The sequence below is a fragment of the Calypte anna genome, chromosome 5, assembly GCF_003957555.1.
Source record: "Calypte anna isolate BGI_N300 chromosome 5, bCalAnn1_v1.p, whole genome shotgun sequence".
Taxonomy (NCBI): domain Eukaryota; kingdom Metazoa; phylum Chordata; class Aves; order Apodiformes; family Trochilidae; genus Calypte; species Calypte anna.
The window spans coordinates 13,648,673-13,676,637 of record NC_044250.1 but is presented as its reverse complement, the minus strand read 5'-3'; the positions used below and the strand labels follow the sequence as shown (position 1 = coordinate 13,676,637).

The 27,965-nt window shown below is 50.2% G+C and overlaps 1 protein-coding gene across 3 annotated transcripts in view; it reads left to right on the top strand.

Annotated features, from left to right (window-relative positions):
• The window catches only part of LSP1 (lymphocyte specific protein 1), a 44,466-nt gene that overhangs the window by 8,761 nt on the left and 7,740 nt on the right, over positions 1-27,965 (top strand). The window contains exons 1-10 of one of the 3 annotated variants that reach the window (XM_030450953.1): positions 1,467-1,721; positions 14,809-14,961; positions 18,085-18,174; positions 20,615-20,810; positions 21,337-21,474; positions 23,028-23,071; positions 23,210-23,291; positions 23,711-23,851; positions 24,835-24,915; positions 25,562-25,676. In XM_030450953.1, coding sequence (XP_030306813.1) covers positions 1,663-1,721; positions 14,809-14,961; positions 18,085-18,174; positions 20,615-20,810; positions 21,337-21,474; positions 23,028-23,071; positions 23,210-23,291; positions 23,711-23,851; positions 24,835-24,915; positions 25,562-25,651 — 1,074 coding nt within the window. In that variant the 5' untranslated portion in view covers positions 1,467-1,662 and the 3' untranslated portion in view covers positions 25,652-25,676. Of the gene's footprint in view, positions 1-1,466; positions 1,722-14,808; positions 14,962-18,084; positions 18,175-20,614; positions 20,811-21,336; positions 21,475-23,027; positions 23,072-23,209; positions 23,292-23,710; positions 23,852-24,834; positions 24,916-25,561; positions 25,677-27,965 lie in introns of those variants that run through there. The other 2 variants (XM_030450952.1, XM_030450954.1) reach the window with 2 other exon arrangements.

Here is a 27,965-nt window from a genome sequence, read left to right as displayed (position 1 = left end):
GCAGTTGTGGTGAAGTCAACAGGAGAGTTCTCATGCTTAAACCTCATTACTCCTGTAAGTACTTGCAGAGCTGGGACAGGCTCTTTTTTTGAGCAACAGATACCTTTTGTGGTGGATTCTTTTGCATCTTCTCACCAGATTTAGAGAGCAAAAAAAAAAAAAAAAATAATATAGCAGTATGACAGCATCTGAGCAGTCCACAGAGAGGCCAACATCAGTGTCTGTGCTTAGTGGGTTTTTTTTTTTGTCGTTCCTGCTCACTTTGGGAGTGCTCAGTAAATATCTGAAATGAAGAGATAGTGAGGAGGAGGGCAGGCACTTCCTTCTGCTCTGCCTTTAATGCACTTTCTTTTTATTGAGATTTCTGGGTGTATTTCATGGGCAACTCCCCCACTTCAGCTTACCCAGGTGACCAAGAAAATGGTCAGAAATGATTGAAAGGGACCATGTAAATGCAGTGAGAGGGGCTGAAAGCAGAAGGAAGGTCTAAGCAGGGTAGTCCCATCATAACTCCTGTGACACCTGTACAGCAGCAGATCTCTTCCCTAATAAAGGCTCATGTGCTCCAGGAGATGCAGATAAGGAAAAAAGACCTTTTTTCTATTAAAAAAAAATTAAAATATTTTTTTTCCTAAGACTGCTCCCATGGTAGCATAAAGAACACTCATCTGAACATATGACAGATGGGCATTATGTTTTAGCAGGTGGCAATGTTGTTAGTCCCTCATCAACCACTCTTGCATTTTTTAAATGAATTATCAGGGTTCCATGGAGATTATTTTTGCCAGATTATTTTTGCCCATTTTGATGGCTAGGGAAACTGAGGCACGGGAGAGTCTGTCACTAGAGCAGGGGCAGATTTAAGAGCTGCATGCAGTTTGCCTGCCCGGTGGCTTCCAGAGAATCCAGCTGCTATCTCCATCCCAAGAGAACATCTTTCATCTGTCTCTTCCCAGCACAAAGCTTTCTCTGGATTTAGCTGGCTCTTGGTTCAGCTCCGAGCCTTTGGGGAGCGTTTGGAGACGAGTCCTTCGAGGAAGAATTCTGGTCCAACGGACCGGGACTGACCTAGAGCCCAAGTTGCCAACCTGGGCTCCTCCTCCCGAGTTTTTTTTGGGTTTTTTTGCGTGCTCAGGAAAGCGGTGGTAAAGGTAGAAAAAAGGCGGTGGAAGGGGAGGAGGATGGGGGGAGGGATTGAACGAGGGAAGGAGGAGGGGGCTGGAGAAGATGAGGGAAGGGAGGGTTAAAGCGGAGAAGGGAGAAGCCCCCCCCTTGCTGAGGAGTGGGGAGCTGCGGGCTTTGTGCTGCGGGACCCAGCGGCTGCGCCCCGAGAGGCTTCCCCGTGACATTTCCACGGGGCGGGGGGGGAGGAGGAGGAGGTAGAGGTGGAGGAGACAAACCGGGGGTGTGGAGCAGGGGGGGGGGCGAGCAGAAACAAAAGGAAACCAGCTGCAGAACTTCCTGAAGGCGGAGAGGGGGGACGCGGGAGCGCGCAGCCGGGCAGCTGCCTGAGGCGCTGGGGAGGGGGCGGCAGCCGGGACCCTGCCCAGAGCTCAGCCCTGGTGCTGGTGATAGTGGTGATAGTGGTGTGGTAGTGGTGATAGTGGTGTGGTAGTGGTGATATTGGTAGTGGTAGTGGTGATATTGGTGGTGGTGGTCACCATGACCAGCGCGATCCTGAGGAGGAACTCCAGCAAGCAGGGTCTGCAGAACCTGATCAGGTGAGAGCCCACCTGCCCCGGGGGGAGCCGGTTCCGATTGGGGTGGGGGCCAGGGGGAAAGAAGGGAAATGGATTTCGGAATAGCCAGGTCTGGGTCCCTTGAAATCAGCTGAATTGCTTTCTCACCGCCGTTCTCCGGCAGACGCGATGCGCTGGGAGGAAGGAAAAGAGATTACACCCCCCCCCCCCGAGCCCCCCCTTCCCAAAAGCAGGATGAGAAAAGCAGATTGGAACTTACTGATGGCTTTTCCAGCAGCACCCAACTGGAATAACTGAGCATAAGTGTCCTGTGACACTTACCTGAGCCGGCTGATTTCTCCCCCCACTCCCACCCCCCCTGTGTCTCAGGATGTGTCTGTTTGTGTCCCCTGAGTGCTGGAGGTTTCTGCCTAGAAAAAGGATTTTTATTTTTATTTTTTCTGTAGGAAATGCACATGGGGCATGGGTGTGATGTGCATTTTCAATTCAGAGCTCTGTAAAGGGCCAGGTCCTCCCAGGGCTGGGAGCTGACGCTGCTTTTCTGATGTGATGAACTGCAATAGTGCTTCCAACCTTCCTCTTGGAATGGGATTGCCAGGGCAGGGAGGTGGACAGGACATTGGATTTATTCCATTCATCAGCTCAGGGCTGAGCCAGGGAGGGCAGCTGCAGTGTCTGCTGGTACTGGGGTTCCCTTCCATGTGTTTTTTCCCTGGGGGATGGAAATGCTGCTTTCCTCTCTGGGTCTCCAAGACCCTCCCCTGGCTGTGGATGTTGGGGGAGCTTATGCCATGCTGGTGGCTCTGACCCATCAGAAGAGAAAAGCGTGTTTAATTGAGGACCTGGATGGCTGAGAGATGGAACCAGGGTGTCCTGGGCTTGTATCCTGTATTTTGGGCACCTCTTGGCTCCATTGTGCTTGCTGGTGCCTGGTTTTTTTCCAGCTGGGATGTAGAAGATGTCAAAGTGGGGGCATGGGGTTCATTTGGAGAGGTGTTTTCCTTTCAGCTTGGGATTTCCCTGCCTGGTATTGCAGCCTCTAAACCTCAGTCCTTGGATGCATTTCTTTGCCTTGCAAGGGGAATTGTCTCCTAGAGCCATCCAGTCCCCCCTGCCTTTTCCTGAGGCCTGTTCTAGACCCAGGGGAGTTGGCAGGAAAGCTCCCACCAATTGCATGGACCCCTGGGATGGCAAGGAAAGGAGGAGCTGACTCCTCTCTCTCTTCATCTCCTGTTTAGTCCTTTGTGCTTCTTCCCTGGTCTCAGCCCAGAGGGACTGGGAACTTGGTTACAGATCCCTGTTTCAGACCAGGGCTTGGTCAGGGGCTGATGAGGGTTGAGGAAACCTCCATTTGCAGTAGGCAAGGATGGGCTCAGATTTGGGGGAAAGCTGTTGCTTGAGGAGGGCCAGGCAGATCAACCAGAGTCAGAACCAGCTGTGCACAGCTGCATGGCAACTTATTTTGCAAGAGGGCAGATGGAGAAGAGGCACATATGCCTCATACACAGAAAAGGGGTGCCCAAAGTGCTGTCTTTGGCACAGCCCAAGCCAGGGGTGTTCTGTCCATAACAGAGTTTCCAAGTTCCTCCTGCTGTGAGTAAGGGACTTTTGATGCCCTTGGGCCTGATGGGGCTTTTCCCAGAGAAACTCTGGGATGAGTCCAGCAGAGGGCCATGAAGATGGTTGGAGGATTGGAGAATCTTACTTCTGAGGAAAGGCTGAGAGAGCTGGGACTCTAGCCTGGAGAAGAGAAGGCTGAGGGGAGACCTTATTAATGTCTACAAATGTCTAAAGAGTGGGTGCAAGGAGGATGAAGCCAGACTCTTGTTTCCTTAGTGCCCAGTGACAGGACAAGGGGCAATGGGCACAAACTGGAACATGGGAAGGTCCATTTAAATCTGAGAAAAAACTTCTTTAAGGGTGCCAAGGCACTGGCCCAGGATGCCCAGGGAGGTTGTGGAGTCCCCTTCTTTGGAGATGTTCAAACCCACCTGGATTCAGTCCTGAGTAATGTGTGCTGGGTGATCCTGCTTGAGTGGGACAGTTGGACTGGATGATCCCTAGAGGCCCCTTCCAACCCTGACAATTCTGTGACATTTGTCCTGCACTTAATCTGGTTGAGGTTTGGCTTTGTGGCTGTGCTTTACAGTCCTGCTTACAGACAGGGGGAGGGGAGATGGGATGTGAAGATGTGTGAGGGATTTCTTCCATAGTTTGCACCCTAATGAACCCCACCAATGCTCCCAGGGGAATCTGCTCCATGCACAGCCCAGCCTGTGCTGCAGTTGTATTTTCTCCCAGGGAATTCCTCTCCTCAGCCTGATCCCAGGGCAGGCTCTGCAAGCCCTGCCAGCCGGGGTTCAGGCACAAACTCCTTCAGTTGTTAAATGGCTTGAGGCTCCTGGCTTGAAGATTCATTGCTGTCAGGATTGCCATGCTCTGCTTTTATCTGTCCCAAGGTGAGCACAGGCAGAGTGGTTCTGCTTCCCAGGGCCTCTGATGTGCCCACTCTTCTGCTGTACCCAAGTGCATTGATGACCTGGAGCAGAAGAGTGAAGATTGCTGCTCTCCAGAGTCCTGTTCACAAGCCCTGGGGATTTTGGTGTGATGCCAAGATCAGCTTGGCCACTCCTGCTGTAGAGCATCAGCACTGATAGCCATGGGATTCCCTTGTCTGAGCATCACTCTGCTAAAAGAGCTGCTTCCAGGCTGTCCTACATCTGGGTTAAGGTATCCTGAGCTGAAACCAGTGTAAAAGTCTTGTGGATTTTGGGTAGAAGAGCTGAGTCTCAGTGCTCAAGCATCCAACCTTGAGCTTGAGACAGAGCCCCAGCATTTCAAGGTGGCTCCATGTATGGAGCAGGAGTGCCTGGCTGCCATCACCCAAATGTTGGTCCCAGGAACCAAATTTGTGGGAAATGGCCTTTCCTTGGACCATGCTGGCAGTGTTCTGCAGGCTGGGTTTCAGGGCAGGTGTGTGTGCTTGAGAGCAGGGGCCATGTCAGAGGCATTGCAGGCTGAAGTGCTGTGTCAGCACTTTAGGAACCATCCTTCAGCTTTTCCCAGCCTGGAAGTGTGCTGAGAAGATTCCCCCTTCTTGTTGCCTTTGCAGAAGGATGTTACAGCTGCAAGGTTGGAGGCTGAGAAGAGCCCAGGGTTATACCTTGGACCCAAGAACAGGAGTGGCTGAATGGGAAAGGTGTAGGGAAGAATGGGCAATTTCAGGGTTATCTTCCTCCCCTCCTCCCATATCTCTGTCAGGATATCCTTGGGGGAATATTTCTCCCTTTGTAGCTTGTCAGCAGCCATCATCCCTCACGTGTGCCCACAAGACTTGGTATTTTTTCAAGCCCCCTCCAATCATCAGAGCCTTTATCTTGTTATCATGGGCTGGTTTTCCTTATCCTTCCCATGACTTCCAATAAATAAGACAGAGCTCCAGCTCCTGTCACGTTGATTCATTCAATTTGTTATCTGCTCCTGCTGGAATTTTACTCTCCCTCTATTGAGCCTCGAGTGTTTCACAAAAGAATATGGCTCTTTAATTAACCTACAAGTCAGCCTGGCTGTAAATCAGCCCTGCTGCTCCTCAAAACTGGATTAGGGGCCTCTGAGTTGACACAGCTCCCACCAAACGTGGTGGTGGCTTTGCTGAGCTCTGGGTGCCTGCCTGGGGGGTGCAGCCTGGGGAGAAGGCTGAGGATGGGGGGGATGTGCAGCAGAGGAGCTGCCACTGCTTTGGTTTTTATCCAGCAGATGGGTGAATCCCCAGGTGTAGGATGTGAGCTGGGAGCTCTTCTTGGGGAGAAAAGCCACTTTTCAAGTGTGCTGCTCTCCTGCTGCCCAGCACAAGGGGTGACCTGGCCCAGAACAGGGGGTCCAAAGTGTGGCTGCTGCACAGGCAACAAGTAAACCCCTGTCTGTAAGTCCAGAGCTTTGCAGTGCTGTAGAGTCTGAGGTGCAAATGATTCTGTGGGGAAGGAGGATGAATCTCGGGGATGAAAAAGCTCAGGGGAAGCAAATGAGACAGAAAATTAGATTGGGTGATAAACCTAATTATTTCCTCTGTAGGGTGGGACTTTTGCTTCTTTCTCTGCTGTGGAGCCATTAACATGGGAAGCCAAAGTGTGAGATCTGCACATCCCTGGGTTTTGGCCTGCCAGATGAGATGCTTTCCATAATCCATCATCATGAGATGCCAGCACTCAGGCAACACCCTGGCAATGCTCAGGACCCCCCAGAATTAGGGGTAGCTTTAAAATCCTTGAATTTTGGCCTATGTCCTGAGTGTAATGTTTAGTTGGATGGTGAACCTCTGTGGGATGCCTTCTTTTCTGCCTGCACGTGATGATTCCTGGAGCTTGCCAGGATGTGTCTCGGCAGGGAAGCTTCAACTCCAATATTTCTGTCTTGACTTCCCAAGTGCTGAGCTGGGAATGAGAAGCTCCAAGCCCTTGGGAGGGCTGGCTGGTGCTTGGAAGGGGCAGGATGATTTTTTTAGGGGTGGTTGGTTGATGCCAGGACATGGTCTGGGCATGATTTGTTGCCTGAGGTTGCTGTCTCCAAGGGCACCTCTTTCCTCCACCTCCCTGTGTTGTGGAGAGGTACAGGGAGTTGGGAGAGCTTGGGGCAGCTCTTTAAGGGAAGATGGGGTGAATGAATGTGCTGGAATGAGCCAGCTGCTTCTTGGGGACAGCAGGGAGGAGGGACAGCTGGCATCAGGGGACAGAGCATCTTCCTTTGTGCAGTTTGTGCTGCCTCAGCCTTTCACCAGAAGCCCATGGTCCTTGCAGGGCTTACCCACCACGATGCTCCCCTTCTTGAGCCCTCCCTATTTTGATGTTTTCATGAGTAGCCAGTTTTTAAACCGCTCTGTGTCTCATTGCTGGGGCACCTTTGGAAGCCCCGTGAGTGGTGGGGAAGGGAGAGGTGAGCAGATGCTGCTGGAGGGGAGGAGCAGCTGGGAAAACCCTTTGGGTCAGACTGAGAATCCAGTGCATGCCCCGGGGCTTTCCACATTCCAGCATGGCTTGGTGATGCCAGCTGCTTGGGGAGTGGTGTCACTGCATTTTGCAGGCCATGAGGGACCAGACTTTGCAGCCCAGCTGAATCCTGGGTGGGAGGGAAAGTGGGAGGTGGTGGGCACCCCATCCCTGGGTGCCTTGTGGGATGCCTGCCCTCTGCTTTCACCCCAAGGAGGGCTGCTCATCTTTCTCTCTCCAGTGGCTCATCCATCCTCTCTGAGTACCCTGTGGATCCATTCCCAGATTTTTCCAGCCCTGGGGCTTGTTCCATCAGAAGTGCTCCACCCACCATTGACTTTTCCCAGAAGCCAGCCACTTGTTTTTGTTTGCTCTCAACCTTGCTGGTGTCAGACTTCTACCTGCTCTCAAGCAATTGAATAGTTAGGGCCTCAACTTCAACCCAGGGGAATTCTGAGGAGCTGTAAGTGAGTTTTGGAGCCCCTTGTGGCTGCAGCTGCAGGTTCTGTGCATGTTCTGGTTAGGTGGAAATGGAGCATCACTGAGCATGGTTTAGCTGGGGATGCTGGGGTCTGAGGGTTTGCAGCTGGGATGATGTGTGGGAACAATTTTTTAGCTTCCAGACTTTTTTTTTTTCCTCCCTCCCCCCTCTTTGCCATCGGTGTGACTTCACTCACTCGATTGCATGGGAATTGCAATCAGTATTTTGGGGCAGAGTGGTTTTTCCCATGCAGACATTCTGCCTTAGCACAGCAGGGACTGAGGGCTTGCTGCTGACTCTGGTTCCTGTTGCAGCACAGCTCACCAGCCATGGCCATAAATGAAGAAAGCTTCAACATTCCCAGGGAGTGGAGCAGAGCATTCCCACGGCTTCCCTGCTGCCTCCTGCCCAGTGCTTGGGTAGCAAACTCCCTCCTGCTGCTGGGGGCTGCAGGGGTTGGGGACACTTTGTCACCCTGGGGGCTGCAAAATGGACTTGTGGCCAAGCTAGCAGTGCTATGAAAATCAGCATCCCTGGTAGGAATTTTGCTCTTCATCTTGGGCTTGAAGAAGGGGTAAGGCTGTTGCTGGCTTCCTCTAGGCTCAGACTTGTTTTCCAGCCTATCAGGGAGGATGCTGGCTGACTGTAGCCAAGGCAAAGAGGCTACAGAGCCTTGCTTCCCTTTGAGAAAGAGAAAAAATCAAGCACAGAATTTGGGTAAGGCAGTCTCAACCTCGCTGACAAGTCTTGATTTTCTCCTCTGATGTGTGCTTTCCCCTTGCAAAAAGAAAAGCAGACTTCCAGCTCTTTGGAAAAAAAAACCAAAAACAAAAAAACAACTCTGATGTCTTGAACCTTGGGGCTGAAATGCAGAGACCGTGAGAAAGGGCTGTGGATCCAGGTCATACCCAGCACTGATTTCTCACACCTTCTGAATACTGTGGAGCTCTGGGAGGGCTCAAACTCCAGCCCTTTCCTCCCTCCCCTGCCAAATTCCTGACCGGTGATGTTCATCCATTACTGCACCAACCTATCTGTGCACTAAGGACCCCCAGTCCTGGGGGTGCAATCCATCATCCTGGAAGGGATTTGTTGGGATTCTGCCTGCCACGATTAAAACCAATAATAAGAACAAGAAGCAGTTGTTCCCACCAGCTTCTACAAGTGGCCTGACTATTACCCACAGCACCTGAAAGCACATCCCATGGGACTTTCTGGAGCCATCATCCCATGAGATGCAGGAGGGGAAAGAAAAGGCTTGTGCTGAGGGACCAGCCCTGTCTGCATCCCTCCTTTGGGGTCTGGTCCTGCAATTTGCCACCAGCTTTCTCAAATGTCTTTTGTTTTTCTGGTGGAAGCTGTAAATGACCATTTCCTGGCCAGTCACACCCCAGTGACAGTTCAGCCTTTGCAGGGAATTCAGTGAAGGCTGAACCAGGCAGAATTTTATACCTGGCCCATTGTGGCTGCGTGGCTGCACATCTTTCTTTGGGCAGAAATGGGAGCTGCTTTTGTGGAGAAACCCCAAGATTAATTTAAAGGGGAAGAGGTTGCTTTTATGCAAGAGTTGCTTGGTATGTCCTTATCACTCCATGTCTGATGCCTTTCCACACCAGCAGCTTGGTGGGGACAGGCTCTGTAGCCTGGGTGTGAAGAGGCCCTACCCTGCAGCTTGCATCTTGAGGGCAGGCTGTGATTTATAGGAAGAACAAGGAGACGTGGCTGAGATAGCAGAGCTATGGGTGGGGAAGCTTGGTATGAGAACAAGGCTGAGGGTGAAGCATACACAGACACTTTTTTTTTTTTTTCTCTCTCTCCTTTTCCCTTCTTGCTCAAACTCTGAAGCCTGGACTCGGAATGGAGCAGTGGAGCTGAGGAATTGCATGAATGTACGGGAGGGAGAGGCTTGTGCAGCATCTCTCTGACTGACAAGCCTTTCAGAGCTGGGATAACCATCTCCCCTGAGCCTGGGCTGCAATAAACTCCAGGCTCTGACATAATAATTTTTGATTCTATTTCTTTTCCAGTCTCCCTGTATCGTACTGTTATCCACACCCCCTTTCTTGTCCAGTGGGATGATCACCCAGCTGTAGCCTTTGCTATCAAGCCACATTACCCCTAAAACACAGAACCTCATCCATCAAGAGGTGTAGCTCTTGCCTGGCATCTGACATGGTGCTGGCCATAACCTAGAGGCTTTGCCAGCCCCTGGCCCTGGTGTCAGCAGCTGTGGTTGCTGGCATTCAGCACCAGCCCCTTGGGCAGGGTGGTGAGCAGGGGCTTGGGGTGCCAGCTGGACTTGCAGCCCATTCCCTACATCTCCTTAGCTTGTACATCTTCTTACCTTGTGGTGACCTTGGACAAGCCCTTGGGTTTAGGGACAGGTTTCTGAAAGCCTATTGATACCTGGGGATAAACCTGGCTCTCAGAGGGATCTTTGGGAAGGGCTGAGATGCTGGATTCTGATCCCTGACACTGGTGTGAGGGATCCCCTGGGTCACTGCTCTGAGCCAGGGCACGTATGGTCTGCAGGGATGGGGACAAACCCAGGCATGGCAGCATCACCCTGTGCTGCACACCAAGCTCTTCAGCAATGACTTCTGCAGTGGCCTAATGCCAGATCATCCTGAATGACACGAGCAGAGGCATTGTCTGGCTCTTTTAGCATACTTGACTCAGTCACACAGCTCCATTCCATGCTGTTTCTAGAATATTAAGAAGTGATTAATTTGTTGGTGTAAGGTCAGGCGGGTGAGGGAGTTGCTCTGTTGGAGTCCTCCGAGGGTGTCCTGTGTCCTGGGATGGGCTGAGCTGCACGTTTCAGTCCCCTGCCAGTTGTGCCCTGGCCCTTTATAAAAGGCTGATAAGCGTAATCCTAAATAAACTTAGACAGCTCTGCTTAGCAGCAGGATGAACTTCTTCTTGGTCCTGGGCCAGGTTCTGGTTCATGTTGCCAGGAACCAACTTTGGCTGCTGGATGGCAGTGGGAGAGCATGGCCTGGAGTGTGCTGTGGGATCTCTCTTGCTGAAGGGCAGCAGATGGATTATGTGGGAAGGGGAAAGTTCCTTGCACAGGCTTCTGGTATCTCCCTTTTCCCCAGTCTCAAGAGAGGGGCCAATGGGGATGGCTGCTGGGGGCTGCTGGCTACCACTCTGAATCCTTTTCTAATTCCTGAAGCCCCATCTCTTGCAAATATTTTTTGAAACTCTACTGCTGAAAAGACACTGCTGGTTTTGCAGGTGATGGGAGCTTTACCCTTGCTGGCAGCAGGATTTGCCTGGGGTAAACAGGCTATGGAAACAGCAGCCTTCATGTCAGGAACTGTGCATGGCTCCTCCTAAACCCATTCCCAAAACCTCTTCCCCCATGAGCCCTGGCTCTGAGGGCAACCTGCCTGACAGTGACCAAAGTCAACACCATCCTGGCCCAATACCCCAGTGAGCTCAGAAGGCAGGAATGTCCAGTGTACTGGAAGAGGGATCCTGGGTTTTTCTGGCACACGTCTGCAAAGTCCAAAGCTTCTGGGAGGCATTTAATTTTCCTTTCTGGAATCAGCCTTAGTGCTGAAGTTTGGCTTTGGGCCAGCAAAACTTCCCTTGAGCCATCGTCTCTGCAAAAGGCTCCCCAAGTGTACAGGGTTTCCCTTCAACACAGCTCCTCTGGTGCCAGAAAATTTCCCTTTCCTGAATATTATAATCTTCTCAAGTAGTGGTGAGGAATTGCCCAAAGGAAACGTGACCTTTCCAGCAATCCTGACTTGTCTGGAGCAGGCGTTCCAGACTCTGTGGAACAGTGGAGCCTGGAGGGTTCTGTGGGAGGAGGAGGAGGTGTTTTGTAGAGCAAATGGAAAGCAAACCCCTCCTTTGCCTGGGGGTCCAGAGGGAGGTGAAGTCAAGACCTGGATCTGAAATGGATCTGAAATGGGCAGCTGGCCCTGGTCAGAGCAGAAGTTTGAGCATCCCAGCTTGGCAAGCTGTAGCTCTGTGGCCAAAGCTGAACTGAGGTGCTTCCAGCCTTTCTTTAGACCTGCAGGATGTCTTTAGAAAGAGAGAAAGCCCTTCCAGAGAGAGAGCATTTCACCCCAAACCAAGACCTCCAGAAGCTGTTTGCAAAGATGAAGGGACTTCTAACAGCTCAGCTTTGTGATGGGGTCCTGATGGAGCCTCATCTGCTCCTGTCTGCCAGGGCAGCAAAGTTGTCTCTCCACCCTCCCTTCCATTTCCAGTCCCCTCTAATCTTTGTGTGAGGAGATGAATTTCCTTTCACCTTGCTAGAAAACCCAGCTCTCCAGGCAGGTGACAGAGTGCAGCTGATCTTGCAGAGCTTCCAACCTTCATGCTTTCCATTTTCTTGTTGGGTAAAATGAGGTGGGGAGCTCTGGGTTCCATCACCACCCATGCCTCTCTTTCTTTCCCAAAACTTCCCCAGCCTGGGGCCAAACTGGGAGAGTGCTGGCTGGAGGTGAAGGCAGAGGTACACAGTATCAGCCCTGTCCTGAAACCCTGGGTAATTATTTCTAGAAACTGGAGAGGTGGTTGTGCAACACAGCCGAGCACGTGGAGTCACCGAATGTGGTCGTGAGCAATTAGAGCAAAGGGGAGACTGCGGCCCCTTCTTCGAAAACGGAACTGTTTGGGAATTAAATCTTTCCACTTTTTTTGCTCTGAAAGGCAATTTACCAGCTGACCTCCTCCTCACACTTCTGGAGGCTTGGGCTTGTCCAGGCTCCAATGGCACATTTGCTTTGCGGTCCAACGAACCCTTGTAGCTGACCCAAAGGCAAAGTTTACTTTCTCATTTGTTTAGATTTTTTTTTCCCCCCCTTTGCTGTTGTTTGTTTTTCCCTGAAGATAAATATTTGTGCTGCTAAGAGAGCCCCAAAAGAACCCTTCTCTTCCCTCTGCTTGTCAACATGGATGCTGAACCCCCAAGTGTTGCTTATTAAACCTTACTCTGCTGCCAGCCTGCTGGAACCTCAGAGAGAGCTCTGAACCTGCCAATAAATGGGTTTTAGGTGTTTGCTGGAGGGTGCTGATGATTCTGGGCACTGGGTGGGGGCTTTATCTGCAGCCCTTGTTTCTGAGAGGAGCAGCTCTGGAGCTCCCAGTGTGGCCCAGTTGCATCCCAGTGGGGCGGTGGGGAGCTCGGGGACCGCTTTGCAGCAGAGGGAGCTGGAGGAGATATTTCCCTGCTTTTGCAGGAAAAAAAATGCTTCTCCCCAAACCAGTCGCCCCCCTGCACTGTCCTCAGTCTGCTCAGAGGATGCAGGGACAGAATAGCGAGCCGGTGAGGTCATGGGGAGAGAGTTACTCACATCCAACTGGGAAAGGGAGAGGGCTGCCAGCTCCTGCTGCTCCTGCACCACGGAAAAGCTCCCATGGTTTGGAGGGGACCCACTCTGGGCTCCCCCATATCCCAGGGGTTTGGTCCAGCACTGTCTCTCTCGTGGCTTCCTGAGGAGCTGGAGGAGATAGCATGGGAATTAAATAGAAATCAATTATTTTATTTTTTTTTTTCTGGCACAGATGTGGACCTTGTGGCTTCTAACTGGGGTGATCTGGGCAAGCAGGGGTTAAGAGCCTGTCTGAATCAGAGACTTTCTGGAGCTGTGGCACAAGGGAGGGAGATCATGGCAGACTTTAATGAATGACTTCATTTTTATATTAAAAAAAAAAAAATAATAAACCCCACAACAACATGGTGGCTTCCTGCCAGACCCAGAGACAAGGGTTTCTATGGGAACCTGGAGGAAAACAATAAATAGGAGTGTGGGACTGGTAGAGAGGGGAGGAGAGGAGCCTGGGCTCTAGTCTGGGTCTTCTTTGTTCCCCATGGAGAGCCAGGTGAAAAGGGGAGACAAGGAGGGAGATGTGGAAAGGGCATCTGAATTTGCTGCTTGCAAAAAACCCCAAACCCCACCCTAAATAAAGCAAGCAGGAATTATTGTATGGGAGTGGAGTGGTCTCTTGGCCAAGTCCAGGGTGTGCTTCATTCTCCTCTAACCTGGAGGCTGATGGGTGACCTGTCCTCAGCTGCCTCTGCTGCCTTGGAGGATTTGGGTGTTTGGGAGGGCAGGGATGTGGGGAGACTCCCAGCTGCCTGGTGATGGGACCACTCCCTGAAGAGCTGCTAACAGGGCTCAGTGATCCAGCAGTGCCACAGAATAAAATAGGCTTGAAGTGACTCTGTCCTGGAAAGGTTCAGAGTGTAACTAGAAAAGTCAAAATTTTCTTCAACAAAGCATCTCAATCCAGTTTTCTTTCTTCATTTTTTTTTCCCCTTTGCTGGGAGAGTTGAAGGGTCTGGCCTGAACCTGAAAGGCAAACAGCATCTGGGTGATGCCCATGGTGAAGTGAGCTCTTCTCTCACAGTTCTGAGGCCAGGCTGTGGGCAAAGCTGGGCAGAGTGGGACCTCAGGGGTCTGCTGAAACCTGCCCCTCCTTCATTCTCATTGGGCTGAAACCAGTCTCAGCTAAGGCATTTCTGTTTCTAGTTTGTTTGGTTTTTTTCCATTTCCTTTTTCTTCCCCCAAGCTCTTTGCCCCAGCCTGACCCAATGTCACTCTGCATCTCCTGCAAAGAGAGATGCACACTTCATCCCTTGGGGACTGCAGGGATTCAGGTTCTCAGGAGGGACCTGAATGAGGCAGAGAGACCCAGGGCAGGAGATGGCTTTCCCAACTCCTCTGTGGCTGCCTTGCACAAGAGCAGTTCTGTAAATGGGCTTTCCAACAGCAGGCAGAACAGCTTTGGGGTCCCTTTGGGACCTGGCTGAACCAGGGGGCTGAGAGGACTGAGGGAGCATCTGCCCCAGCATCAGCCCTGGGTACCACGAGTCAGATGGGCCCTGCCCTTCTCCAGCTGCCACCACAGCCCCTTTGGGTCAGCACTGACCCTGTCACCCTGATGTGTCCCTTTCTGTCCCCATCCCCTGGTGCCTCCAGTCCTGGAGCAGGAGCCAGCCCTGCCTGGAGCCCAACGTTATCACTGGAGGAGGAATGTGGCAGCTGCCTTATCACTTCCTCTGGGATGTGAGAGGCCATTCTGCTGACAGAAGTGTTGATACCCAGCAGCTGAGATGCCTGGGAGAAACCAGGGAAGGTTTGTTTTTTTTTTTCTCTGCAAAGGGGAAAAAGAAGCTCGGCAGGGCAGAGCAGGACACAGCTGCTGGCAGGAGCAGCTCAGCTGCTCAAGGAAACTCAGTCCCAGGGTGCAGATCTTGCCCTCTCTGCACCAAAGCTTGAGATGGAAGTGTGGGATTTCTTGCAGCACTTCAAGACCTTTTGTAAGTCCCTCCTGGGATGCAAACCTGCCTTGCAGGGAAGGATGCTTCTCAGTCAGCTTCCAGCCTGCAGGCAGATGGGTGCTCTGCGAGGTGAGGAACATGAACCCCATCTTCCTTGTGGTGGTGGGGACTCCACCTCTCTCCCAGTCCATGTGTCCCACCTTATCCTTGCATATTCCTGAGTCCCACTGAAGGAACTCCAGGAACTCCTCGATGACCACCACTCATGGTGGGAGCTCTTTCCTTCAGGAGCCTCCTGCTTGACAAGAGGGAGACCAAGCACCTTGGGAATGGGTATTGCCAAGCTTTGCAGATGCTGTGTGATGGGATTAAGGATGTGTTTTCCCTCTGGTCTGGCAGGCTGACAGCACAGTGGAGTGTGGAAGATGAGGAGGAGGCGGCGAGGGAGCGGCGGCGGCGGGAGAGGGAGAAGCAGCTGAGGTCCCAGGCAGAAGAGAGCTTGAATGGCACTGGGTCCTGCCCTGAGAGCACGGGTCCAGCACAGCAAAACCAGTAAGAAATACCTACAGCTAAACCCATCAGTGACATGCCCTCTCCCTGCAGTAATACCCCTCTGCATCCATGAACTGGGGGTCTCTTGTTGGGGATGGTTTGGAGAGAAGTTCCTTAACAGGTTTGCACTGGGAGATTTAGTCCAAAGTAATAAATAGTGTTTCTGGTTTGGGCAGGAAAAGCCAAAATCCTTATTTTGCTTTCTTTTTTTTTTTTTTTTTTTTTTTTTTTTTTGGCTGGAGGCTGGGTGTTTTACTGCCCTGCAAGTTTAAACTAAGACAGCTTGGGTGATGCTGAGCACAGCCATGGAGTCCCCATCCCCAGGAGTTTCAGAAGATGCTTGTGAATCACCCTGTGCTGAAAGCAATGGAAGTTCCTGACATGCTAAACCAGAGATGTGCTTGAGGATGAACCCTGGGCAGATCTCAGTGCTGATGGGGAACAAGAACCCACATCTCCCAGCCAGGCTCCCTGCTCCTTCCTTGGAGGATGCTGGGGGACCATGGAGCAGCTCCATGGGACAAAGTTCATGTGATGCTTCACAGGGCAGGTCCTAAATGCTCAGGAGGCATTTATGGAGACATTATGTATTTATTTACAGCTATCTGCTGTCAGAGAAGGGATAGGATGAGCAGTCTTGCCTTAGCATCTCACCACTGCCTCTCCATGGCCATAGTTCAGCAGCCCAGATGCTGTGCAGCATTGGGGCTGGCTCAAAAACCAGCCTGCACTTTGAGTTGCTAAACTCTGTCCTAAAGACTTCAGTCATCCCACTACTTAGGTGTTCAAGTTATTCCTAAATGTATTAAAGACAATGGGAAAGTGGGAGCAGGGTTTGGGATTGCAGTCAGAGCAGCAGCTTCATCCCCTGTTTATAAAAATCTACTTTTTTTTTCCAGGAAAAGATAATTTTTTTCTCAAATACTTTCAGAATCATCCAGGTATCTTTGGGTCAAAAAGCTTTGCAAAGAAGCCTCAAAATAATTTGTGGAAATACACCCTGTGATACTCTACAGTGTGATCTACAGTTTATCACTCTACTGTGATAAACCCACCCTAAAACCAAAGAGAAGATCTGGAAAGTAATAATGATTGTTACCTTTTCCAAACTCTCACACAAGGGCTGGAAAAAAAAAATCTCTAAAAGTCTTTAAAATGGCCAACAAGATCTCTGGTCCCTGCTTTACTGGGAGATGCTGTGTGCTCTCAGGCAGCATGAAGCAGCCTCCAGTAACCCTGCTTGCAGGGTCTGGTCTTGGGGGGAAACATCTGTGAAGATGTGATGGTAAAACATCCTGGGGTGCTGAAACATCTGTGAAGAGAGCAGTGAGAACTCCTAAAATGAGGATTTTTTTTTTTTTTTTCTCCTGGCTCCACAATGCTTGAGCTTGCTGTGCCAGGCTTCACTGGAAGGATGTTTCTTCTCTGGGCATCCTCTGGTTTCTTCTGCAGCTGCTGACAGCCACCTGGGTTTGCTCATGCAGCCAGGGTCAACCCAGGCAATTAATTTCCTGAAAAGCTTGGGCTCTCTCTGTGTAAACATTGCCCCCTCTTCCTACACTGGGACTCATCCCATCCGTGTCACTCCTGTTGCTGCAGAAACACCCTCAGCATTTTCTTCCCAAGCTCTTCTCCTCCCTTCCCCCACTTAAAAGAAAAAAAAAAAGAAAAAAGAAAAAAAATAGATAAATAACCCCCAGAAGAGTGGGTTTGCAGAAAAGACCCTTGTAGCCTTGGGAAGCAGAGGGCATCTGCACATCAGGTTAGGCTGATGGAGCTCAGTGCTTCCTCTGGGCTCTGGCATGCAGAGTGGCACAGGGAGCAACCAAACAGCATTTGGCCACTTTCTGTCTTTTCCTGAGAGTTTTGCTGATAGCCTGAGCAGGGTAACAAACACCAGAGTGGTTCTGTCTTAAGCATCATCAATGCTGTAGCTCACCTGAAGCCCTGACCTGGAACTTGGCAGCTCTCTGGTCCCATCCTGGCTCTGCATCACAGTTCCTGAACATTATCCTAGGAACTCCACACACTACTGCTACACATACACTGGAAAATAACCCAGTTTGGGTTGTGGTGTCCTGGACTAACACAGTGTCCTGCTCAGAAGTCTTAGGGAAGGCTGAAGTGTGGCAGGAGTTGGGCTGAGGATCCATTTTTGGTGTGCACCCCCTACTACTCTCTCTGCTGATCCTGGCCAGGGAATGTGTTTCTTACAGCCCCTCAGCTCCTGCAGTCTGCAATATGAGACTCCTGCATCTCTAGAGAGTGAGGTTGAAATGAAAATGCCTACATTTCAAGCTGGGGTCCCAGAGGCATCTCCTGACACCTCCTGAGAGCCCAGAAAGGCAAAGAAAAGACTCCCTTTAATTACGTATTTTAAATCTCCGAGTTTTAAACCAATTTGTGGATCCCTAATTCCCAGATGGCATGACTGCCCTGATCCCAAACACATCTCTGAAGTCACCTCCTCAGGCTGATGCTTGCAACACAAATGCCTGTCTAGAAACACCAGCAGGGAGGTGTTTCTCCTTGTGAATGCAAGGAAAGAAACAGGGAAAAACCCCCAAAATCCCCATGCCCAGCCAGCCCACATCTGGCACAGGCAGCTGTGTGCCCTGGCAGGGCTGTGGCTCCAAACAGAAGTTGGGTTTGCACAGGTTGGGAGCCAGAGTCGTATAGGTGGATCTGAGAAGCTCAAAGCTATTGGGGAACAGAAGGATCCAAGCCAGAACTTGAGCCAGTGTCCTAATTTTTGGTTCCTCATCCAGTGGTCTGTTCAGGCCAGGTCCTCCTGCTGATTTCTTTTCTTTGGGGCTGTGCAGGCTGGTTCTCTGTATCTCCACAGGCAGGCAGAGACATGGAGCTGCTCCTTCTTCCTGGGTATCTTCCAGTGATGCCCCAAGAGTCTCCCTTGGTGTGCAAGGATGGTCCTGAGCACCTAGAAAAGACATCTTTCCTGTAAAAGGGGATAAGTGGAATTTGGGAGCAGTCAGAAAAAAGGAGATGCAATACCCGGAGGGAGAGAAGGACAGGATCAGGTTGGGGCTCTTTCAGGCCAGGCTTGGAGTACTTTTTTTTTTTTTTTTTGCATCTCTCTTATTCTTATTTTCCTCCTTGTTTCAGCTATGACTTCAAGCCATCTGGGACTTCAGAGCTGGAGGAGGATGAAGGGTTCAGTGATTGGTCCCAGAAGCTTGAGCAGCGCAGACAGAGGTGGGTAGGACACAGAGAGAGCCAGGGGAGGGGACCTGGCAAGAGGATATCCCCAAGGAATGGGAGGATGGGGCCCACACTACTGGGACAGATGCTCTGTGCCTGCCCTTTGGGCTAGCAGGGAGAAACGAGCTCAGGAGCTGCCCTGAGTTTTGGGGATGTTTGGATTAAACTTTGCAGTCCCAAGCAATGGCACTTGGCCAAGATGCCTGGGGCTGGAGGAGTGACAAGAGGGGATTGAAGCCACCTGAGCTGCTCCAGAGCCTGAAATGGCCTCGAACATAATCCAGGAAAGCTCAAAAAGCTGCTCTAAGTTATTGCTGCTTCCTGGCTCGTTGTGGGTGTTATGACCATTGTGCTTGGACTCCATCAGTGGTGGAAAACAGGCAGCAAAGAGCCCTGAGAGGTGTTTGTGTGCTGGCTGTTCAGTCCCCATCTCCTGTCACTCTCCTCTTGCTGAACTGGTCCCAACTCCTGCCTCAACCACTTCCCCTGGATAACATTCACCACTTGAACTCTGCCACCCAGCTCTCAGCAGCTTCATTTTACAGGGAATTTTACCCTGTGATGACACAGCCTCTCCCTGCCCACCAGATGGAAAAAAATGCTCAAGATTAATATTTACTGCTGAATAAATAAAGCTCACCTCTTGTTTTTTTTTCCCTAAACCATTTTGCAAACTGTCCCTTTCCAGCCCTGACCCCACAAACATTGCTCAGGCACTGCTGATCACAGCTGGGTGAGCAATCAGACATCAGCCCCATCCACTTTTCAGCTTGCTGCCTCTTTTTCCACTTCCCTTTCAAAGAGCTTTTCTGGATAGAGAGGCTGCTGCTGTTCCCTTTCTCAGGCTTTCAAAAGAGAATTCCTTGGAACTATTGCATTATCCTCTCCAGAAACTGCTTCTTGGGTTGTGATGCTTTTGTTTATTGTGTCCTGGGGCAGGAGGGTGCTGAGCTGGGGAGGTGGCACCCCTGGCAGGTGAAACCCATCAGCAAGGGCTGGTGCTTTAAAAGCAGTGGCTGGGGGGAGGTGGTTTTCAGCTGGAGGCTGCTGGAGGACTCAGCCCCCAAGGGTTTGCTGGGAGCAGGAGTTTGGCAAAAGCTGGGCTTGGTTCCTAGGGGTGGCTGTGTCCTGTAAAGTCCCTTCAGCAGCTTTCCCTTTCCTCCCTGCTTCACCTGAAGGACAATCTTGGGGGGCAGCAGGAGCCCAGGTAGGATTTATGTCTGGCTGGCACATCCCATGCTGGGCTAAGCAGCCCTGTGGCCACCTCCCCTCTCTTCCCCTTTACTGAATATGGGGCAAACCCTGCTTTTTCATCTGGTTAGGCACTGGAAGTTAAGGGGATGGGGATGGAAATGGTTGCTCTCCCTTGGGTGGAGCTTGTGCCTCCCCTGACAAAGGCAGAAGTTGTCTTTTTTGGTTGTGTTTTCTCACTTTGTGGGGTAGATCCATGCCCCACCAGTTGCATACAAGAGGGTGGAAGCTGAGTGGGACTGGGTGCCTCCCATACAAAAAATTGCTGCAGAGGAAAAGGCAGCCTATAGACTGCCTGATATCACCTGCCCTGAATCCTTATTGTGAATTTACACTTTAGCTGGAGGCATCCTGGTTTAGAGGAACTGGTTACCTGGGCTGGAAAAAACTTCAGAGCCTGTTTGCTGTTGGTGACTCTGCTCTTGGGGGAGGATTAGTGGGGAGGCAAGTGAGCATCAGGTTTTTCCCTTTGTGGTAGCTTGGGGCTCTGGCCAATGGTTGTCCTGTGAGCAGTGAGGTGGGTGGAGAAGCATCACTTGAACTCTTTTTTATTTTTTTTTTATTTTTTTTCCCATTTTGGTGCTGAGGAGGCAGAAATGGTGAGTCAGTCTTGCCCTTTGGCAGGTGCCCTCTTGCCTTGCTGTCACAGATTTTCTAAGAAATGCCTGGGAGGAGAAAGCTATTCTCTGGCCAGAGAAAGTAAGGTGGCAATAACCTCTTGGTGATGGTTGTGAGCCAGGGAGAGCTCGGGGGTTATTGCTTCTCTCAGCTCTGTGCCCAAAGCCATGGGCTGCTCTGCTTTTGCAAAGCTGATTACTTAACCATACTGCAGCTTCAGAAGCCTGGAGGGAACCTCTTGTACAAACCCTGCTGGGTTTTTTTGTTTTTAACCTAAGCCAAGGGGTGACCCTGGCTGCTTTGGGACTCTGTTTTGCTGTGAGCTGAGTAGAGGTGGAACTTATTCTGTGCAGGGTCAGGTGTGGGTGTAGCAGTGGGTGCAGAGCTCTGTGCCTGGCAAAGAGGAGGAAACCCCCCCAGGGGGCTGTGAGCCCAGGTGTAAAACACCTTGCAAGTTGTAGGCTTGGAGCAGCAATCAAAGAGGATGTCTTGAGACATCCTGATGGTGTCTGTAGGCTCCTAACAACATAATTTGCTTTTTTTACCTCTCTTCCCCCACCTCTAGGTCTCCCCAGCAGTCATATGAAGAAGAGGACAGTGGTGTGAGGGAAGCTGAAGTCAAACTGGAGCAGCTCCAGCTGGATCGGGAGAGCCCGGAGGAGATTCGGGAGGAAAATGCAGATACTGGGGAGGAAGAGAGGCTGGGCCAAGAAGAAGAAGTGATCCCAGAACAGGAGGAAGAGGAGACAGCCAAGCAAGAGGTGGGATCACCAGTTGTGTCCCTGCAATACCAAGAAGGAAAGTGCTGCCACATCTCCAGTGGTTTTGTGGGCAGGGAGAAGCTCCCTGGGAGAACTCACATTGAAATTTTATTCCTTGCTTTCCTCTCTCCAGCCTTTAATGCACCTTTGGAGCACTTGGGCTTGATGTACCTCTAAATCTTACATTGCTCCCAGCTGAGTTTTTCTTTCTCTGCTCTTCAAATTCCTGGTAAACAAGAGAGGCAAAGCTGGAAGTGGAGTGGTGTGGTGTGCGGGTCCATTGGGGTGGCTGAGCTGCAAGGATCAGATGATTTTCCTCCCCCAGATCAACTCCTGAGCTTTTTCTTGGATGTTTCAAAATGAGATGATGATGTGAGCACTGAGACTCGGAGTTCACTTGTTTATTTAGTGTGAAGCACTAAAGCACAGGAAGCTTGGGAGATGGGGGTGGGGAGGGGAAAAAAAAGATCCCTTTGCTTGCACTTTGACCAGCTCACATCCTGCTGTGTTCATTTTCTGCACTCAGGAAAAGAAGAGAAGGAGAAATGAAGAAGAAGAACCAACAGCAGAAAAACGCCAGAAGGCCCCAAGCTCTCCCAGCTTGGAAGAGGAGGAGGAGGAGGAGGAGCTGTGCTCTGAGTACCCTGTGGGATGCTCCACCAAGGTTTGTGTCCCTGGGGCCCCTCTCCTGGCAGTGGCAGCTCTTGTTGTAAGGAATAGTGAGGCAAGGTGACCCAGAGCTTGGGGTAACACAGAATATGAACCCTGTTGTCCCACTCCTGCTACAGCCTGGGACACATCATCTCTTTCTTTCATCTTCCCTGGCTGGCAGCTTCCTCTGCTCCTCCTTTGCCTTCTTGTGCTGTTGGAGGCCTCTGTGTGCTTTGCCAGTCACCCTAAACATCTAAAGTTCATGGCAGGCTCCAGGGAATATAATAATACTGAAAAAGATGTCTGTGCTTCAAGCTTGTGAATTTGGTCAAAGGTGACACATGAGCTTCACCAGAATATGAGATTTCCCTTTAAAAAAACCCACCCCCAATAAGCTGAAGCACTGGAATTTCCTTATCATAGAATAAAAGCAGAAAGTGTGACTTCAGTTTTCAGAGAACTGGGGATTCCTCATCTCTGAAGTACTGTGTCCTTTCCAGCCACAGCTGCCTGCACTGATGCTCTTGTGAAACTCCCATTTTTTTTTTTTAAAGCCACCTGACTTGCATTTCATGATTTCTTCTGCATTCTCTCCAAATCCTCAGTCCTGTGCATGTGTTTTTAAATACAATAACTCCAGATAAGTGGTTTCTACAGCCAATGGCTTTTTGTCTGGTAAGCCCTGATGGTTATAGCAGTAAGGTAAAGGCTGAGGAGCCTGAGCAGCCGGGTAATTCACTGTAGTTATTATCTTTACCTTTTTGCATTTATATCTGTGCTGTTTGCCTCTTAGCCAATATCCCCTGGATGGGGGAGGGTTGTGTGAGCACTCCTCTTGCACCAGAGGAAAGTCACAAGAAGGTTTCATCATCCACAACCATCAGATTCTTGCTCTTTATGGAGAAACCTTTAAAAAAACCCAGAGATTGAAGACAGGATGGGTTTGGATGCTGGCCAGGTGCTGGTGTTAGGTTTGAAAAGTGGAAAGTGGAGTGGGCAAAGCATAGCCCTGGAGTGGGACTTGGGACTTGGGAATGCAGGAAACACTTCCAGTGCTGAAATCCTCATTTTTACAACCCTAAAACACACATAGCTTCTTCACCTGGACTTGACTGCTGCTAGGATTAGGCCAGGGAAAGCTTTAGAAATCCAGTCTCAGGGTGGTGGTGGCAGAGCTCACCAGTACACAAAGCTCTTCAGGAAAAATAGGAACTTGGGATATTTCCAAAGGAAAGGGGCTGTTGACACCCCAACTAGCAGGGCTTTATGTAAACACTAAGAATTAAGCCTACTGACCACCAAGAAGGTGTTTTGGCATGGGATCACTCAGCAGAAACACTGCTTGTAGTGGGGAGATGAGAACCCTGGAGCTTTTTGTTTTGGATTCTGCTCACTGCCTTGGAAAGGAGAAGGAAGGGAATTGCTCAATCTGGGAACATGGGACTGAGTGAGGGATTTCTAACCAAAATCTGGGGGAAGGGAGCAAGGAAGAGAAATGTTTATGGTCAACTAAGCTGACCTACATGGAGAAAAAGTAATCTTTTCATCTTCTCTCTCCCCCTTTAGATCACGGACAGAACCGAGTCGCTGAACCGCTCGATAAAGAAAAGGTATCTCCAGGGTTGGTTGGGCCTTGGGGGAAAGTAAAAAAAAAAAAATCCTTCCTCTGAACAGAGGATGCCAGAGAGCACTGCTGTGGGTGTGGGCAGAAGTGACAGTGACAGGTCCTTCCTTCTGTGCTTCTCCAGTAACAGCATCAAGAAGAGCCAACCTCCCCTCCCTGTGTCGAAGATTGATGACAGGCTGGAGCAGTACACACAGGCTATTGAGGTGGGATGCTCTGCTCTCTCTGTCCCCATTTTCCAAGCAATACACACAGGCTATTGAGGTGGGATGCTCTGCTCTCTCTCTGTCCCCACTTCCCAAGCAGCCCTCTTTGCTGGCTGTTGTTTTCCTACCCCACCTCTTATCCTCACTCTCTGGGAGGGGAATCATCTCCCCTCGGATGGGAGCAGCCCCATCTCCTGTCTTTGTTCCCCTTCACAGTATAAAGCAGGTTTCTTTAGCAAGCTGTCCCATCCTTGCTTCATATTTCTTGCTTAAAGGGTGGAAGCATCCTGCAGGAACTAGCAAAACCCTACAAGTCTCCTTGTATAACCTATAAGGACCTCCAATTACAGGGCTGGGGCTGCGGGAAGTGAGGAACCTCTCACTCCCTCACTTTGTTTTTTCCTTCATTTATTTTCCAGACATCCACAAAGGCTCCAAAACCTGTCCGGCAGCCTTCTCTTGACCTTCCCACCACCAGCATGATGGTAGCCAGCACAAAAAGCCTCTGGGAGACTGGAGAGGTGGCAGCTCAGTCTGCCACCAAGCCCCTGCCCTGCAAGGTACGGCCCTGGCAGGCTTTGCCTTGGTGATGCTGGGAGAGAGGGGCTGGATGTGTGTTGGGAAACTCATTGATGGGGCCCAGAAGATCTAAAAGCACCTCTGTAAGAGCTGCAATCTCCTTGGTCAGCATACAAAACCTTGTACCTTAAAGATTTGCTTCCTCTGTGCTCAGGTTATCCTGCATCATTCCTTGGTGGGACTGCTTGGGAGTCCTCTGTGCTTTGAAATGGGAAGAAATTCAGCTGATGTGGCAGATATCTGTGTCACCTCCAGGGGTTGGGACTGAGCTGCAGTTGTTGAGCAAGTTAGATTTAGTATACCAATGATAAATCTTGGAAAACTGCAAAATGCTGAGGGTGTTGTGCATGGCTCTCAGTTGCACTTTCTGGTCGTTGGCAGTGAGGCTGATTCTGAAACACGTGGGTTGTGAACCTGTGTTTACATGAGCAAATTTCTTTCCACATTAAAAAAAAAAAGGATGTTAGGATGTCTTAAATGGTTACCAAGCTTAAGAAAATAAACATATTGTATCTCTGATCCAGGTTCTTGTTGAAGAGAGAGTGAGAGGAAAACATATGATATGCTGGCAATAGGAAGGAGTTTGCACAGTCGAGGGTTTTAGCTGCAGCTGTTGTAGTTCTGATGATACTGGAAATAAAAAAGAGCAGATATGTAGGTTTGAAAGGGATGTGAGCAAAGGTGCATTCAGCAGCATTAGCACTGAAGGGTAATAAATTTTAGAATCACAGAATGGGTTGGTTGGAAGGGACCTTAAAGCTCACCCAGTCCCAACCCCCTGCATGGGCAGGGACCCCTCCCACAGCCCAGGGTACTCCAAGCCCCATCCAACCTGGGCTGAGACAGTGCCAGGGATGGGGCAGCCACAGCTTCCCTGGGAAACCTGGGACAGGGGCTCAGTGCCCTCAAATTAAAGAATTTCTTCCTAATGTCCAACCTAATGCCTAACCTCATGTCATCTCAGGATATTGTGGCTGGAGACATTGTGAGTAAAAGAAGCCTTTGGGAACAGAAGGGCAATCCCAAACCTGAGACCAACGTCAAGGTGAGTTGGTACCTGGGTATGAAACACTTGCTGGGAAAAAGAAAAGAGCTCTTAGCTGGGCTGGAAAGGCTGAAATGATGGAAGGATCCCTTGGATAGCATGAATAAAACAGGCTAAAACTGATCTGTGAATGTGAGTTACTTTGCTGTTATGCATTTTAATCTTGAGATTAAAGAAACCCTGCAAAGCTACCTGGAACTGACCCTAAGAGAGTATTAACACTTGGGGGCTTGTGCCTATTTGTGGGAATAGCTATTACAGTGCAGCAACAGGAACTCTCCAGGCTAGGATGGGTTTGGCTGTTCCTAGATCAGAGCTGCTGCCAGGATGTGGTACATGGGGCTGAGGCTCTCAGCTGAGCCCTTCCTTGTGATGGATGCATCCCACCTGGATGGATGCTTGGCATCTTCCCCTTCCAGTTGCACAGCCCCTGCTTCCTGGGGTACCTTACACTTGGAGAAAGTGGTGGTCAGCTTGCTCCAAGAGTTTGTGTGGAAGGAGCAAGAAGGGAATACAGAGCAGTCTGTCTCCAGGCCCTCTGGGATGACAGACAACTGGATTGCATCCTCCTCTGGCTTTATGTATTTGGTTGCCTGTTTGAGGAGAAAAAATGCTGACTTGGGCTCTTTCTTTCCCTTCTCTTCAGTCCACTCCTTCTGGCAAAAAGTATAAATTTGTTGCAACAGGCCATGGCCAGTACAAGAAGGTGTTGATAGATGATGCTACAGAGCAATAGCATGTCTGGAGAGCTCATTAACCAGGTAGGTGTAATTAACCTTATGCTGTGTAATGAATTCCTGGGGCTCCTTTATGTTTTTTTCTGCCAACTACACTTTGGGTGAGTTGGATGGTGCTGTATGGTGACAGCAAGACCCTTGGTGCTGGGCAAATCCCTTTGGGGGCTGGAAGGGAGTGGGTGAGCAGTGGGGAGTTTTGGTCCTGGACTTTTGGATGCTGCTAGGAACTGGATACCTGTGTTAGTTTAATCTACAGAATGGGTCCCTCAGCTCTTGCTGCTTGGGTGAAGATGTGTTTGCCTTTGCTAGTTCAAAGGAATAGTCTGTCTGCTGTCTTATGCTCTTTCATGTTGGAAGGAGAAGTGCATGGTTGGAGGTCATGCAGGCTGAGGGTGGGGGCTGATATACTCCTGAAATTCAGATGCTCCTAATTCCCCAGTTTACTGATTTAATCAGGGGAAAAACTTCTAATGATTTCAGGAACTTCTTGGAATCAGTCCATGATAAGGTTGTAGTGGGGAAGTCATGAACATCTGCTGTGCTGAGGAGACCCAACAGGGCAGGAAAAAGTCCCGTGATGGGAAGCAGAGCTGAGCTGCTGCCTCTGCCCTCTTGGAAAGGATCTTTGGATCTCGTGCTTGTGTTGTGTTTGTGTTAATAGATATCCTGGTGTTATCCTGAGTGGCTGCAATAAGGAGGAATGGTATAGAGGAGATAACTGGTTGGATCCAACCAGGCAGCATCTGGCACTCTGAGAAGAGAGGAAGTTGTCAGGGGTGAAAAGAAGCTCATTCTCTTTTTTCCTATGATAAAAAAGAAGCTTTATTTCGAAGCCAAGTTTAGAAATAGCTCTGTCTGCTACAAAACACCTTTTGTTTCTGAGTTCTTATGGGGACTGTGCTTCTTCTTCCATTTTGTTTGGTTTGGTTTGGTTTTTTTTCTCCCCTCAAGGAACTGGCTCCTGAGTGCAGCATATTCTTGTGGTTTGGGTTTTTTTGGTTTGGGTTTTTTCCTTTTTTTGATGGCCACTTAGAAGAGAAGCTCTTGAGTGCCACTTTAAGACTGGTAGCAGTACAAACCCCAGCCTGCCCAAAGCTATGTTTTCAGATAGACTGCACTTGTATCCTCAACTTTCATCTCTCCCTGTGGCTTTTGGAAACCTATTTTAAGCTTTCCTCTATGATCAGTCTGCTTTTTTTTTTTTTTCTTTCTTGAAGTCTGTTTTGATGCACCAGGTGGGATCCTACTGAGCACCAGTTCTTTAGAGCAAGCAGGGTTTTGCTGGGTTATCAGCAGGTTTTCTTTACCCTACCTGAGCATCTGCAAAAACCTCAAAGGGAAGGGCCCTCATCTCTGATCTTTTTCCAGCATCTTTTTTGGAAAGCCCAGTGGCTGTCATAGGATCCACCTGCCTCACAGCACTGTTACCCTGTGGGTTTCATCACAAGGGAGGTTTGTTTTGGTTTTTTTTCCAATTGTGAATAGCAAAATGACTGAGAGCTTGGAGCATCGTAGCTTATTTCTTTTTTTGGGTTTTTAGCTGGCTGTTTTGTGTGCTGAGAGGACCCTGCTCCTCAGCTCCTCTCCATCTCCCTTTTTCCATCAACCTTTTTCCCTACTGCTGGATCCTTTCATGGGGCCTTTTTTGCTCCCAAACCCTTCTGGCTCACTGCTGTCTCACTCACTCACCACCTTCTCAGCTTTCTGGTTACTTGAACACAGTTTTTTTGTTTTTTTTTTTTCCTTTTCCTCACCCTTTCTGAGCTGCAGAGCCTCTGAGCAGGCAACAGAGCAAGAGGTTTTCTGTAAGGAGCAATTTGGGCTCTTACCAACTGCCTGCAGCTGTTGGACACTGAAAAACATCCAAGCTCTGTGTCCAGCAGCATTCCCCTTGAATGGCTCAAGCTGTGACATGATGCTCCCAACACATCTACTGGTGGAGCCCTCCTGCCTTCTGGCACCTCTTCTGCCAGGGATTCTGCTCTTCCATCTCTGAAGGGTTCCCCAGGTCTGCTGGATGCCTCTGCCCTTCAGTCCTGAGGCAGAAGCGCTCAACCATACAGCCAGCCCTGCTTCCCAGCCTCTTCATTGCTCTCTCCACTGGCAATTCTCCATCCTCTGGCCCTGTGCTGGGGGGAAGCCCATCAGATGCAAGCCAGGAGCCTTTCCTCATCACCAGGAGAGCTGCTGCTTTGTCCTGGGGGGTTGCTTTGATCCACTTTGTCCTGCAGAGAGGACACAGTTGCTTCTGAAACCAACTTCTTTGGCCAGGTTCACTTGGTCTCCCAAGTATGATCAATATTGGCTGTTCTG